This window comes from Vulpes lagopus, chromosome 23, assembly GCF_018345385.1.
Source record: "Vulpes lagopus strain Blue_001 chromosome 23, ASM1834538v1, whole genome shotgun sequence".
NCBI classification, from domain to species: Eukaryota; Metazoa; Chordata; class Mammalia; order Carnivora; family Canidae; genus Vulpes; species Vulpes lagopus.
This window is the reverse complement of record NC_054846.1, coordinates 49,669,717-49,684,566: the sequence shown is the minus strand read 5'-3', so window position 1 is coordinate 49,684,566 and position 14,850 is coordinate 49,669,717. Positions and strand designations below refer to the sequence as shown.

Sequence of the window (14,850 nt, the reverse complement as noted above, 5' to 3'; positions counted from 1 at the left end):
TCTTTACCTTTCTGTGTCTAAGGCAACAGTTCCACAATCTTTGCATGCACAAGAATCCACTGAGGTGTACCCAGGAATGTGCATTTAACAGCTTCCCCAGATGATTTTGAGGCACTCTTCACATGCTTAATCTTGAGAAACGGGACTCTAGAACAGTAAAATGCTTTTGGGGTAAAATGTAGTTTTGGAAAACTTTGAACCTAGAAAAGGGGGGAAAATACATATTGAATATTCAAATTTCTTATTTTTCTTGAATTTTGTTTTTAAAAAAGACTTATTCATTTCTGTCAAATTGGGTTCAAGGTTGATGCTTAATTCCGGTATACCTGTATTTTTTTCTCTAGTCTGTTCTCTTCAACTACCAAAGTGGCACTCATTTCTTTTTTTTTCTTTGTTACCATTTTAACCATCTTTAAATGTACAGTTCAGTGGCATTAAGTATATTCACAGTATTGTTCAACCATCACCATCATCCATCTCTGGACTAGTTCATCTTCCTCAAAGAGAAGCTTTGTACTCATTTAACACTAACTGCCTTTTCCTCCTATTCTCCCCAGCCCTGGAAACCACCATCTTACTTTCTGTTTCTATGAATTTGACTACTCTAGGTACCTCACATAAGTGGAATCGTACAATATTTATCCTTTTGTAACTGGCTTATTTCACTTAACAAATGTTTTCAAGGTTCATCCATGTTGTAGCATGTATCAGAATTCCCTTCCTCTTTGAGGCTGAATAATATTCCATTATGTGTATATATCACATTTTTATATATTCATTCATCTGGACATTTGTCTTTGAACAGTTGGATTGTATACAGCTTTTGGCTATTGTGAATAATGTCGCCATGAACATTGGTATATAAATGTTTATTCAAGCCCCTGCTTTTATATTTTTTATTTTTATTTCTTTATTATTGGGGGGGCGGGGCAGAGGGAGAAAGAGAATCTTAAGTAGGCCCCACGCCCAACTCGGAGCCCAACATGGGGCTTGATCTCACAACCCTGAGATCATGACTTGAGCTGAAATCAAGAGTTGACTGCTTAACCAACTGAGTCACCCATGAATGCCCCTCAAGTCCCTGCTTTTAGTTCTTTAGGGTGCATACCCTGAAGTGGAATTTCTGAGTCATATGGTAATTATGTTTAATTTTTTGGAGGAGATTTAATATATTTTATATTAAAATGGATCAGAAAATTTTTAGAATTGTACAATGAAAGAGCCTATTATATTTAAATACCATTTACATTTATATTCTAAGACTTTGTGGGTCTGTAACTCAAGAGTCTTGTATGCCCTGCCATATCCTGAGTGTTCTAGTGTTTTTTTTTCTTAGAGTTCTAAACCAACTCTGCAGGAGGAATTTGTCATCAGTATAAATTCAAACTGGAGATTATATTGAAAGGTTGTGAAGTTAGTGAATCTTTCCCTCCTCTTATCAGACACAGCTGCCACTGTTGCTTAAATACAACCTACTTTCTAAACAGCTGCTGGTTTTTCCTGAAACCCTACAAGTTCAGACCTGCCTAAGGAAGCCCTAAAGGCTTAATGGAAATACTATCCCCTACAGATGGTTGAAATCTGGAAGGGTTTAAAAAGCAAATAGCCCTCCTTTAGATTGCATAATACCAAAAATCAAAACAAAAAGATCATATCTAAGGGAAGGAATTAAATGACCCCTGAAAGCCCCCATAATTCTGTGACCTTAGACATACTCACCTAACTAGCCTTAGTAGTAATATGTGAGGAGAACAATCAATGATTACATTTTTTCCATTTTTCCTATAATCCTATTTTTCAGGGAGGAGGTAAATGACAAATTAAGGGATATGCCAGATGGTACGTTCTTGGTCAGAGATGCCTCAACAAAAATGCAGGGGGATTACACCTTGACTTTGCGGTAAGTATTTTTCAGTATTTTGACTAGTGTTCTACTAGTGTTGTTTATTCCTGGGTATATGGAGATTTTTATATGTATTTAAATGTTTACACATTTAAAAATATTTGTACTAAAAAAAATAAAAATAAAAATATTTGTACTTAATTTAGATAATTTTTAGTTGTTTGGCTTACCATCCTTTCCCTATATGTTAAATATTTAAGTGTTTTATATGAAAATGGCAACAATTTTCATTTTTATGTAGGAATAAAACAAAAAGGCTAAAATCCTTAAAAGTAAGTTGCAAAGGTAAGAATTATACTGTTGACCTTGTGAGTGAAGTAGAAGTCATCAGCCTGAGGTTATTAATGATATGTTGGGAATCCACCCCTCTACTAACCCCATTGTTTTCCTCAGTGCAGACTTCAGAGAGTAAAACTCAACAGTTTAGGCTGATGAAGATATATATAAGATAAAGCAATTCTCAGCCTCCTCTGTCATGCCATATGTGTGGGCATTTTAGAATTTCCTAAGTCGTAGACATATCACCTTTTAAATTTACAAAGATGGGACATTTATTTTATTTTATTAGATTTATTTATTTATTCATGACAGACACACACACACACACACACACACACAGAGGCAGAGACACAGGCAGAGGGAGAAGCAGGCTCCATGTTGGGAGCCCGACATGGGACTCGATCCCAGGATTCCAGGACCGCACCCTGGGCCAAAGGCAGGTGCCAAACCACTGAGCCACCCAGGGATCCCCAAATGGAACATATATTTTAAAAGATTAGGAAAACTGCATCAGATATTTTTACATTTAATTTTAACAGTTAAAATAGCCTAATTAGGGCAGCCCCAGTGGCGCAGCGGTTTAGTGCCGCCTGCAGCCCGGGGCGTGATCCTGGAGACCCTGGATCTAGTCCCACATCAGGCTCTCTGCATGGAGCCTGCTTCTCCCTCTGCCTGTGTCTCTGCCTCTCATTCTCTCTCTGTGTCTCTATGAATAAATAAATAAAATCTTTAAAAAAATATTAAAAAAATAGCCTAATTAGGGCAGCCCCAGTGGCGCAGCGGTTTAGTGCCGCCTGCAGCCCGGGGCGTGATCCTGGAGACCCTGGATCTAGTCCCACATCAGGCTCTCTGCATGGAGCCTGCTTCTCCCTCTGCCTGTGTCTCTGCCCTCTCATTCTCTCTCTGTGTCTCTATGAATAAATAAATAAAATCTTTAAAAAAATATTAAAAAAATAGCCTAATTAGGGCAGCCCCAGTGGCGCAGCGGTTTAGTGCCGCCTGCAGCCCGGGGCGTGATCCTGGAGACCCTGGATCTAGTCCCACATCAGGCTCTCTGCATGGAGCCTGCTTCTCCCTCTGCCTGTGTCTCTGCCCTCTCATTCTCTCTCTGTGTCTCTATGAATAAATAAATAAAATCTTTAAAAAAATATTAAAAAAATAGCCTAATTAGGGCAGCCCCAGTGGCGCAGCGGTTTAGTGCCGCCTGCAGCCCGGGGCGTGATCCTGGAGACCCTGGATCTAGTCCCACATCAGGCTCTCTGCATGGAGCCTGCTTCTCCCTCTGCCTGTGTCTCTGCCTCTCTCTCTCTCTGTCTCTCATGCATAAATAAATAAAATCTTTAAAAAAATATTAAAAAAATAGCCTAATTAGGGCAGCCCCAGTGGCGCAGCGGTTTAGTGCCGCCTGCAGCCCGGGGCGTGATCCTGGAGACCCTGGATCTAGTCCCACATCAGGCTCTCTGCATGGAGCCTGCTTCTCCCTCTGCCTGTGTCTCTGCCTCTCATTCTCTCTCTGTGTCTCTATGAATAAATAAATAAAATCTTTAAAAAAATATTAAAAAAATAGCCTAATTAGGGCAGCCCCAGTGGCGCAGCGGTTTAGTGCCGCCTGCAGCCCGGGGCGTGATCCTGGAGACCCTGGATCTAGTCCCACATCAGGCTCTCTGCATGGAGCCTGCTTCTCCCTCTGCCTGTGTCTCTGCCTCTCATTCTCTCTCTGTGTCTCTATGAATAAATAAATAAAATCTTTAAAAAAATATTAAAAAAATAGCCTAATTAGGGCAGCCCCAGTGGCGCAGCGGTTTAGTGCCGCCTGCAGCCCGGGGCGTGATCCTGGAGACCCTGGATCTAGTCCCACATCAGGCTCTCTGCATGGAGCCTGCTTCTCCCTCTGCCTGTGTCTCTGCCCTCTCATTCTCTCTCTGTGTCTCTATGAATAAATAAATAAAATCTTTAAAAAAATATTAAAAAAATAGCCTAATTAGGGCAGCCCCAGTGGCGCAGCGGTTTAGTGCCGCCTGCAGCCCGGGGCGTGATCCTGGAGACCCTGGATCTAGTCCCACATCAGGCTCTCTGCATGGAGCCTGCTTCTCCCTCTGCCTGTGTCTCTGCCTCTCATTCTCTCTCTGTGTCTCTATGAATAAATAAATAAAATCTTTAAAAAAATATTAAAAAAATAGCCTAATTAGGGCAGCCCCAGTGGCGCAGCGGTTTAGTGCCGCCTGCAGCCCGGGGCGTGATCCTGGAGACCCTGGATCTAGTCCCACATCAGGCTCTCTGCATGGAGCCTGCTTCTCCCTCTGCCTGTGTCTCTGCCCTCTCATTCTCTCTCTGTGTCTCTATGAATAAATAAATAAAATCTTTAAAAAAATATTAAAAAAATAGCCTAATTAGGGCAGCCCCAGTGGCGCAGCGGTTTAGTGCCGCCTGCAGCCCGGGGCGTGATCCTGGAGACCCTGGATCTAGTCCCACATCAGGCTCTCTGCATGGAGCCTGCTTCTCCCTCTGCCTGTGTCTCTGCCCTCTCATTCTCTCTCTGTGTCTCTATGAATAAATAAATAAAATCTTTAAAAAAATATTAAAAAAATAGCCTAATTAGGGCAGCCCCAGTGGCGCAGCGGTTTAGTGCCGCCTGCAGCCCGGGGCGATTACACTAACTTAATCTCTGCAGAAGATCTAACAATGAGTTAACATTTTTGTCTCAAAGAAGCCAGAGTCTGGTGAGGGCAACTGGAATAAGAAAACTGCTTTGGGGCAGCCCTGGTGGCTCAGCGGTTTAGCGCCGCCTTCGACCCAGGGTGGGATCCTGGAGACCCGGGATCGAGTCCCACATCGGGCTCCCTGCATGGAGTCTGCTTCTCCCTCTGCCTGTGTCTCTGCCTCTCTCTCTCTCTGTCTCTCATGCATAAATAAATAAAATCTTAAAAAAAAAAGAAGAAGAAAACTGCTTTGAACTAAACCAAAATAATAGGAGAAGATCAAACATTATACTTTGGTGTTTCAAGGAGGGAAAGAGAGATCTTGTTGAGAGGATATAGAAAGCTGTCCTTCATGGAACAAATTGCATTGCAGTGTATCTGGAAGAAGGGGATAGGTTTGGCCATGTAGAAAGTGAGAGAGGAGATTGCAGGATTAGGTAACAATAAGAACAGAGATATGTAAGTGAGAAACTATAATCAATCCCCTGTTCTGTGAAATGCAGTTGGCAAGAGGGTCAAGTGCCTCATTTGCCCCATTTGGCAAGAGGGTCAAGTCCACAGAAGGAACAAGTGATAGGGGATGAGGGTTAGAAAAAGGGTCATGTTAAAGAGGGTCTTGATTACTAAAATGTGGAGTTTGCATTTAATATTGTAGGTAGGCAAAGGAAACCATTGCATTTTTTCAGCAGGGGAAGTATATGAACAGGGTATATAAGGGTATGAACAGACTGTATTTGATGAACAGACTGTATTTGAATAGAACAGACTATATTTGAATAGAAAGAAGAAAAGAGAATAGATACTAGTAAAGAGTTAGAATATTATGAATCATTGAGGTGCCTGGCTAGTTCGTTGGTGGGGCATACTACTCTTGATCTCAGGGTGGAGAGTTCAAGCCCCACATTGGGCATCAAGCTTACTTAGAAAAGAAAAAAATATATAGAATATTATGAATTGAGGAGTAATGGTGATCCAGAATAGAATTTATCCTTTAATCATTTAATATTTATTGAATGTCCACAATGTTCTAGATACTATTCTAGGAAAAGGAAATGATGAACAAGCTGGATGTGATCTCCTGTCAACAGTGTTTATATTTGGAGGTGGAAGTAGGAGTAGGGAAGAGGGAGACAAAATAAACACATAAAAAAAACATAACTTCACAGTATATGAAATGCTATCTAGGAAATAGGGCTATGTGATAGGTATATAGGGAAAGGAAATTTAAGATAATTTTGAGAATGAAGGCCTCTCTAAGGAAATGACCTCTGAAAACTGAAGGATATGTAAGAACTGGCCAGAAAAGTGTTCCAGGGAAAGGTGAACAGAAAATGCCAAGACACTGAGTTTTGGAAAGATTTGGTGGATCTAGTGAATACAGAGACTGCTGTGGCTGGCTTACAGTGTGGACCACAGAGTAGTCAGAGATGAACTTGAAAGTGGGAAGGAGACAGATGCACAGGGCCTAATGAGCCATGGTAAAGAATTTGAATTTTATTTCTAAGTGCAAAACACACACACATGAAACCACCACCAAAAAAGGGTTTTAAGCAGGAGAATGAAATGATGGAAAGGTAAGATACACTATTAGCTAGGATAGCAGCTCTAGGAAAGGAGTTAAGGAGTCAAAGTCAGAGGCAATATGGAGCTAAGAATACAAGGGATTTAATAATAGAGTAGGGAGTAGGTATGAGGTTGAGGAGAAAGCTAAAGATGACTGGTTTGAGCTTGCTGGGCTTAGAATGGATGTGCCATTTATAGAAATAGGCAAGTCAGGAACAGTTGTTTTATGGAGAACAGGGGAAAGATGTTGATTATTACCTGCTTCAGAACGTCCAGGTAAAAATATATCTAGAGTATAGCTAGAAATGCAGGTTTGATGCATAGAGGAGTGCATAAAACTAGCAAAAGATTCAGGTACCATCTACATAAAGTAAATGAGATGTAAAGGAAAGAGTTATAGACCAAAGAAAAGATAGAGGCTAAGGGCAAATATTTTTAGCAGCAGGAAGGAGCAGAGGAAGAACAGAAGTTCTTAGAAGTCATAGAAGGTGTCATAGAAGTCATGGAAGGACAAAATATCAAAAACAAATGGTGGCAGGGTCGAGGGGAAAGAAGGGAGAGTAGAAATCCCAGCCTTGTAAAGATATCTGAGCCTGTGGTAGAGAGAGGAGGCGAGCAGAATCTGAATTTAGTAAAAGTCATTAGTGACCTTCAGGTGCCTGGGTAGCTCACTCAGTTAAGTGTCTGACTCTTGGTTTTGGCACAGGTTGTGATCTCAGGGTTGTGAGATTAGGCTCCATGCTTGGCATGGAGCATGCTTAAGATTCTCTCTCTCCCTTTGCAATCCTCTCCTGCCCTTCCACCCACTGCCACACTCTCAGCCTTTCTCTCTCTCTCTCTCAAAAAAAAAAAAAAAAGTTGTTGGTGACCCTCAAATAAGAGTAATGAGCATGAAATCAGACTGGGAAGGGTAGATGATAAGTAAATAGAAGTTTTTCAATTCGGTAACCTTTTTTTTTTTTTTAAGATTTTATTTGAGAGAGGGCATGTGAGTCAGAGGAGGAGCAGATAGAGAGGGACTAGCAGACTTTATGCTGAGCTCAGAGCCTGATGCAGGGCTCAACCCCATGATTCCCAAGATCACAACCTGAGCTGAAACCAAGAGTCAGATGCCCAATCAACTGAGCCACCCAGGAACCCCCAGTAACTATTTTTAAAAATAGTATTCATTGTAGAAAATCTGTATACTTAAATTTTTTATTTTACTTTATTTTTTTTCTAAGATTTTATTTATTCATGAGAGACAGAGAGGCAGAGACATAGGCAGAGGGAGAAGCAGGCTCCATGCAGGGAGCCTGATGTGGGGCTCAATCCCGCGACTGTGGGATCACACCCTGAGCCAAAGGCAGGCACTCAACCACTGAGCCACCCAGGTGTCCCAATTTTTTTAAAGATTTTATTTATTTATTTATGAGAGACATGAATAATACTCTGTGGAGATCCTGATGCGGGCCTTTATGCTGGGACTCCAGGATCACGCCCTGAGCCAAAGGCAGATACTTAGCCACTGAGCTACCCAGGTATACCAATAAATAGATCTTTGAATTAATTAATTAATTAATTTATTTATTTTTTATTTTTTAAAGATTTTATTTATTTATTCATGAGAGACACACAGAGAGAGAGGCAGAGACACAGGCAGAGGGAGAAGCAGGCTCCATGCAGGGAGCCCGACATGGGACTTGATCCCGGGTCTCCAGGATCACACCCCGGGCTGCAGGCGGCGCCAAACTGCTGCGCCACTGGGGCTGCCCGATCTTTTTTTTAAAAAGAAGATTTGGGGCACCTGTGTGGCTCAGCAGTTGAATGTCTGCCTTTGGCTCAGGTTGTGATTCTGGGGCCCTGGGATAGAGTCCCTCATGGGGCTCCCCACAAGGAGCCTGCTTCTCCCTCTGCCTCAGTCTCTGCTTCTCTCTGTGTCTCTCATGAATAAAAAATCTTGAAAAACATCTATTTATTTATTTATTTGAGAGAGAGAGTGGGCATTAGGGGCAGAGAGAGTCATAAGCAGACTACTGAATACGGAACCCAATGTGGGGCTGGATTTCACAACCCTGAGGTCACAACCTGAACCAAACCAAGAGTCAGGAGCTTAACCAGCTGTGCCACCCAAGTGCCCCTGGGTAGTTAAATCTTTAGGAATCTGCTATATGCCAGTGTTAGGCCAGGTGATAGGATACTAGAAGAAATAGCATGATTCTTCTGTTTAAGAAGAGTATTGTGAGGGAGAGATATATAATTAAAAATTCACCATTCTTTAATTCCTTTATGTCTTCATTTCCTTCCTTCTCTGCGCAAGAGTCCATGATCTATTAAAATTAGCCTTGTGAATATATCCTCAGTAAACTTGCTCCTCTTTTCCTATGCTGTAGGCACCCAACTTTATTCCAACACTTGTTAAATTCAACTCTATTCCTTGCCTACACCTGAATAGCTGAGTGTGGAGAAGAATAACACTATCCTCACTGGTCTCACATAAAATTCATGACTACTGATCTTAAATGGGCCTTTGGTATTGCTCTGCTGAGTTTCTGCATTTTTGCAATCCGTTTGCTCTCCCACTTTCCTATATGACAATATCATGTGTTCTTTTTTCCTTCAAATCAACAACTCGTCTTTCCCCTCCTAACTAAAGAAATTACTTCTGGGACACCTGGGTGGCTCAGACAGTTAAACATCTGCCTTCTGCTCAGGTCATGATCTCAGGGTTCTGGGATAGAGCCTCTCAACAGACTCTCTGCTCAGGGGAGTCTGCTTCTCCTGCTCACTCTCCCTATGTGCTCTCTCTCTCAAATAATAAAATTATTGAAATTGCTTCCTGTTTCACTGGTAACATTAAGATAGAAGATATCTAATTCCCTCATGATCCTGTTGCCACAGCTATCAATGTATTTACATCTGAATGTGAATACCCTCTTTCTCTTGTTCCATTGGATGACTGTTCAAGTTTTTGTCCAGGATCCACACATCATTACTTGTGGACTAAGTCCCATTCCATCCCTCTATTCTGTTCAAGGACATCACCCTCGGAATTATCTTGGCCTTTTTCTTTGGTGATAGCAGTTTTTGTGTCTCTACTGAGCCATTCTTGTCAGCATATAAATATGTGATACTGTCTCGCATTTAAGAATAATGAAGAAAATTCCCTTGAGCCTCTATCTTTCCAGCCACTTCCGTATTTCTCTCCTCCCTGTTTACAGCAGGACTCCTCAAGACAGTTGTCTGTAGACATTTCTTTTTTATCTTCTTTCATTACAACGAAAGCCATTACAGTCAGACTTTCATCCTTACCATTCCATTGAAACTATTTTGTCAAGATCACTTGGGGATCTCTATTTCATCAAGCCCCGAGATCATTTACTTGGTTGATCATTTTCTCTTTGTTGAAATGCTTTCTTAAAAAGGTACCATGCTCTTAGTTCTCCTTTATTAATTGCTGTCTCTTGGTTTCTTTTTTTTTTTTTAAGGATTTTATTTATTTATTCATGAGAGAGATAGAGAGAGGCAGAGACATAGGCAGAGGGAGAAGCAGGCTCCCCATGGAGATCTTGATGTGGGACTTGAACCCAGGACCCTGGGATCACACCCTGAGCCAAAGGCACACTCAACCACTGAGCCACCCAGGTGCCCCGGTCTCTCTTGGTTTCTTTTGCTGGTTCTTCCTCATCTTCCTAACTGCTAAACATTGGTGAACCCAGGACTTAGACCTTAGACTTCTTTTTTTGTTCTACTATGCTCTGTAGGCAGACAGCTCTTGATTTTTTTTTACCTCTAGCCCAGCCTTTCTCCTGAACTTCAGATTCTTCAAGTAGGCTGCTGGATTATCTACTCTTGGATGTTCACTAGATATCTCAAGTTTAACATGTCTAAAAACAAAATACTTTTTCTCTTTTAAATATATTATTTTTATATAGCCTTCTTCATTTCAATAAATAACCATTCCATTCTTCTAATTGCTTAAGATAAAAAAAACTTGAAATCATCTTTGTTGTCTTTCATTCATACTCATCCATGTCCATGACATCAGTATGTCTTGTCAGCTCTTTCTTCAAAATATATGTAGAATTCCACCATTTCTCACTATTGCCTCTACTACTATCCTTGTTCAGGATGTCATCCATCATCACTTGCCTAGATTATTTTAATAGTTTCCCAACTGATCTTCCTACTTCTACCCTTGCCCACTTTGGTCTGTTTTCAACCTGGCAGCTAGAGTGGGCCTTTTAAAAATAAAAAAGTGGACCTTTTATATCATGATAGATGATATAATTCTGTTCAGAATCCTCTTGTGTCTCTCCATCTTACTCATAAAAGCCAAAGCCCATAAATTGGCTTACAGATTGTTACATGATCTGGGCTCCTTTTACAGCTCTTACTTTTCTCTCCTATTAGTTCTCTCCTTTTTGCTCATTCAGCTGCAGCATCACTGGCTTCCTTCCTTAAGCATCAAATTACCTTGTTCCTTGTGCCTTGAGCATGCCAAGCATGCTTCTACCTCAGGGGCTTTGCACTTGCTGTTCCCTCTGCCTGAAAAACTTTTCCCCTAGATATCTGCTATGCTACTTCCCTCATTTCATTTAGGACTCTGCTTAAATGCCGCCTGAAGAGAGTGGTTTTCTTTGTGCAGCATATATAAAATAGCAGACCATCTACCCCCAGAACTCTTTCCTTTACTCTGCTTTTTTTTCCCCATAGGACCTATTACCATTTGATATATCTAGTTATTTTTTGTTATGTTTATCTTAAACTAAGTCTGGCTTGTTCATCCTTATATGCACTATACCTCATACAGTTCCTGGCACATAATAGATAATCAAAATAAAGTTTTGTTTGTTTTTTGGTTTGTTTTGTTTTTAAGGCGGGGAGGGAGAGAGCATCTTAACTAGGTTCCATACCTAGTGTAGAGCCCAGTGGGGGGCTCTCCACCCACCCTGAGATTATGACCTGAACTGAAATCAAGTTGGATGCTTTACCAACTGAGCGCCCCCTGTGCCCCAAATAAATTTTTTTGAAGGAATGAGTGCCTTTTAACTTTTCTCTAGCAGATAGATCAGCCTACATTTATTGTGAGTATATGTGTGGGTGTATATACCCATAGTAACTACATATGATTAGGTGGTCCTTCTAATGTTCATTTTATAGGAATAGTTCTTCATCTATCCAAATCCTGACTTTCTATAAGCATTACTAAATCAGTCCATAGATTCAAACCTTTTGTGTTTAACCTTTCACAAATCCTGATGTCTCATTTATCATGTGTAATAGTGTGGCATAAAGGGATGTGGAGATGTATTTTTCCCCCATTAAGTCTGCATGCTGTTATAAGAAGAGTTGAGTGGGAATGGTGCAGTGTTTTGTTATGATAGAATGAATCAACCTGCTGTGGTTTGATACTGTGTGGGACTTGGAAAACACTGCCATTTTAAGCTTTGGTTATAAATTATGTTTAAGGGACAACTGGATATGACTCAATAAACTAAAGTGGTCTAAACTATTTAAGCATCAAATTACCTCATTCTAATATAAATGGCTCTTCAAAAGCTATACTTTATACAATTGAATGACAGTTGAATCATTTACTTATTGTGATGGTCTAAATAAATAGTCATTTCCAAGAATTATAAGCAAATATAAAAGACAAAATAATGTAAGGTGTTAGATTAATTACTCAGTTATAAATCATTCAAGGAGCTTAATTATGTTTGTGCATTCACAGTCAAACCTTGAGTGTGTTGGTGATTATGTGTGACAAATGCTTATCCTTCTCCTTCATACAGAGATGGCTTCTGCTTCCCTCCACAGGCACACAGCCACTTATCTTTAGGTTCTAAAGAGATTGTCTCTGTTCTTCCTGAAAAAATATTAATAGATTTTAAAGTAGAAAAGTTATTCAGAAAATAAAAGATAGAATTTGCTTCTGTTTTAGTTATTTTTAAGTGACTATTTTTGTTTAGTTTATTGATACTGAATGCAGGTCAGATATATTGGCCTTTAGTAACCAAGATATTTTATAGACAAATAGTTGTAAAATAATAAGATATTATATATATATTTTTACATACCTAATTATATATGTTCCAGTTTCATTAACATAGTAAAACTTGTTTATTATATGACACTGTGCTCTTATATCTCTATATGAAAGTAATACTTTGATAGAATTTTTTGGGAAAAAGGTCTACAGTTGCTGTCTTGTTCACAGGAAGGGAGGCAATAATAAGTTAATAAAGATCTATCATCGAGATGGTAAATATGGCTTTTCTGATCCTCTGACATTTAATTCTGTGGTGGAGCTCATTAACCACTATCATCATGAATCTCTTGCTCAGTACAATCCCAAACTTGATGTGAAGCTGATGTACCCAGTGTCCAGATACCAACAGGTATGATTGTAGAAGTTCTTTTTTTTTTTAAGACTTTTTATTTTTTTGTTTGAGAGAGATTGAGTGCACACATGAGCAGGGGAAGAGCAGAGGGAGAGGGAGAAGCAGACTCCCCACTGAGCAGGAAGCCTGATATGGGGCTCGATCCCAGGACCCTGAGATCATGACCTGAGCCAAAATCAGATGCTTAATCAACAGAGCTACTCAGGTGGCTCCCTATAGAAGTTCTTGATAGCTATTCAACAAGTCACTTTAACATCATTTCATTTTAATTTACCAGGCTTATCAATAGGAAAAAGAGAAAAATCTAGTCATTTGAAATTTCTTATTTAAGATTTAAGATATTTTTGGAACTTCTTCTGTGACTACTAGTCCTTAATAGCTTGTTGCATGTACTTATCAACTTTATATAAAAATACTTGTTTATGTTTCCTATTTATGTATCAGTCCTTACTTTTTTTATAAATAAGTTTTTATTTTGATGTTATCTAAAGGTTGGTCATAGTGTTAACAAAAGGATTTAGTGCTTTTGCATGCCTAATATTAATACAGTGGCTTAAACTTACAGTAGAAATGCAATTTAAAAAGAAATAGATGTGGAAAAATTGATGTACCAGAATTGTTAACATTCTTTATTTCTTTTGTTTAACTGTACAGGACCAATTGGTAAAAGAAGACAACATTGATGCAGTTGGTAAAAAACTGCAAGAGTACCACTCTCAGTATCAGGAAAAGAGTAAAGAGTATGACCGGCTATATGAGGAATATACCAGAACATCCCAGGTTAGTAAATTTTTGCTGTTGAGGCTGGTAAGTAAGTATGCAGTGTTACAGTTACTGTACATTTTCTGTAATTCACCTGACAATCCTTAGCTGTCTTAGTATCTCGAACAGCCTTTTTGAGACTTTGATAATACAAATTCTTCTCCCATTCATAAATAAATTTTTTATTGGTTAAGGGTATAATTTTTTTCAGTTATATTAACTGGGATAAGGTTTGACTGAAATGAAAAAAAATAACAATAGCAAAAGTGTCAAATAGAAATTTATTTTTCTTTTATGTATACGCAGTGCCAGGGATATTATGTCTACTATACAATCATTAGGGCTTAGAGTTCTTCTCTTTTGATGCTTTGCTATCTGTAGAAGTTGGCTTACTCCAGTATCAGCCATCACAACAATATTCTAGTAAACAAGGTAGAAGAATAGGAAGGAGAGAGGAAAGTTCCCTGTTTTTTAAGGCTGCTTCCTAGAAAAAGTACACACTGCTTCTACTTTCATTGCACTAGTAAGACATAGCTATGGATTATAACTAGCTGCAGGGAGGCTAAGAAAGCTAGTTTTTATTTGGTCAGGTGTACCCAACTAACATTTGAAAATTTACTGAGGAAGAAAGAATGAATGGGAATTATGAGACCACTAGTAGTCTTAACCACAGTTTTTAGATCATAAATCTTAATATTTCTTTTATCATATGTGTGCAACAGAACAAAATTCTGAAGAATAATCTAGTTCTCTTCCTAGAACTTTTTTTTCTAGTTCCTTTCCTAGTACAATTTAAAAAAAAAAAAAGATTTTACTTATTTATATGAGAGAGCGAGAGCAGGAGCACGGGGAGAGGAGGCAAAGGGAGAAGCAGACTCCCTACTGAGCAGGAAGCCCATGGGCTCCATCTCAGGACTCAGGGATCATGACGAGAGCCAAAGGCAGACACTTAACCAACTGAGCTACCCAGGGGCTCCTCCTAGAACTACTTGGATTCTTTTTTAGTTAGCTTGGGTTGGTTTAATTTGACTGGAGTTGTTACATAATATATAAAAGGTGCTGGGAATTTTTATGAAGGTGCAGGTGTTCAGGGAAGTTTACTCATTGCAGTATTTGGGTCACTAGTGGCCTAAAAAAATACTCCTAACTGGATTTCTTATCTACATTCTTTTAAATATTATTCATTTATTTATTTGAGAGATAGAAAGTAAGAGTGTGAGTGGAGGCACTGGTAGACGAGGAGGGAGAAGGAGAGGGA

General features: G+C 39.6%; 1 protein-coding gene across 2 annotated transcripts in view; it reads left to right on the top strand.

Moving 5' to 3' along the window:
- Positions 1–14,850, top strand: part of LOC121481416 (phosphatidylinositol 3-kinase regulatory subunit gamma) — a 124,673-nt gene that overhangs the window by 78,589 nt on the left and 31,234 nt on the right. The window contains exons 3-5 of one of the 2 annotated variants that reach the window (XM_041738726.1): positions 1,802–1,900; positions 12,647–12,827; positions 13,485–13,610. In XM_041738726.1, coding sequence (XP_041594660.1) covers positions 1,802–1,900; positions 12,647–12,827; positions 13,485–13,610 — 406 coding nt within the window. Of the gene's footprint in view, positions 1–1,801; positions 1,901–12,646; positions 12,828–13,484; positions 13,611–14,850 lie in introns of those variants that run through there. The other variant, XM_041738727.1, reaches the window with a different exon arrangement.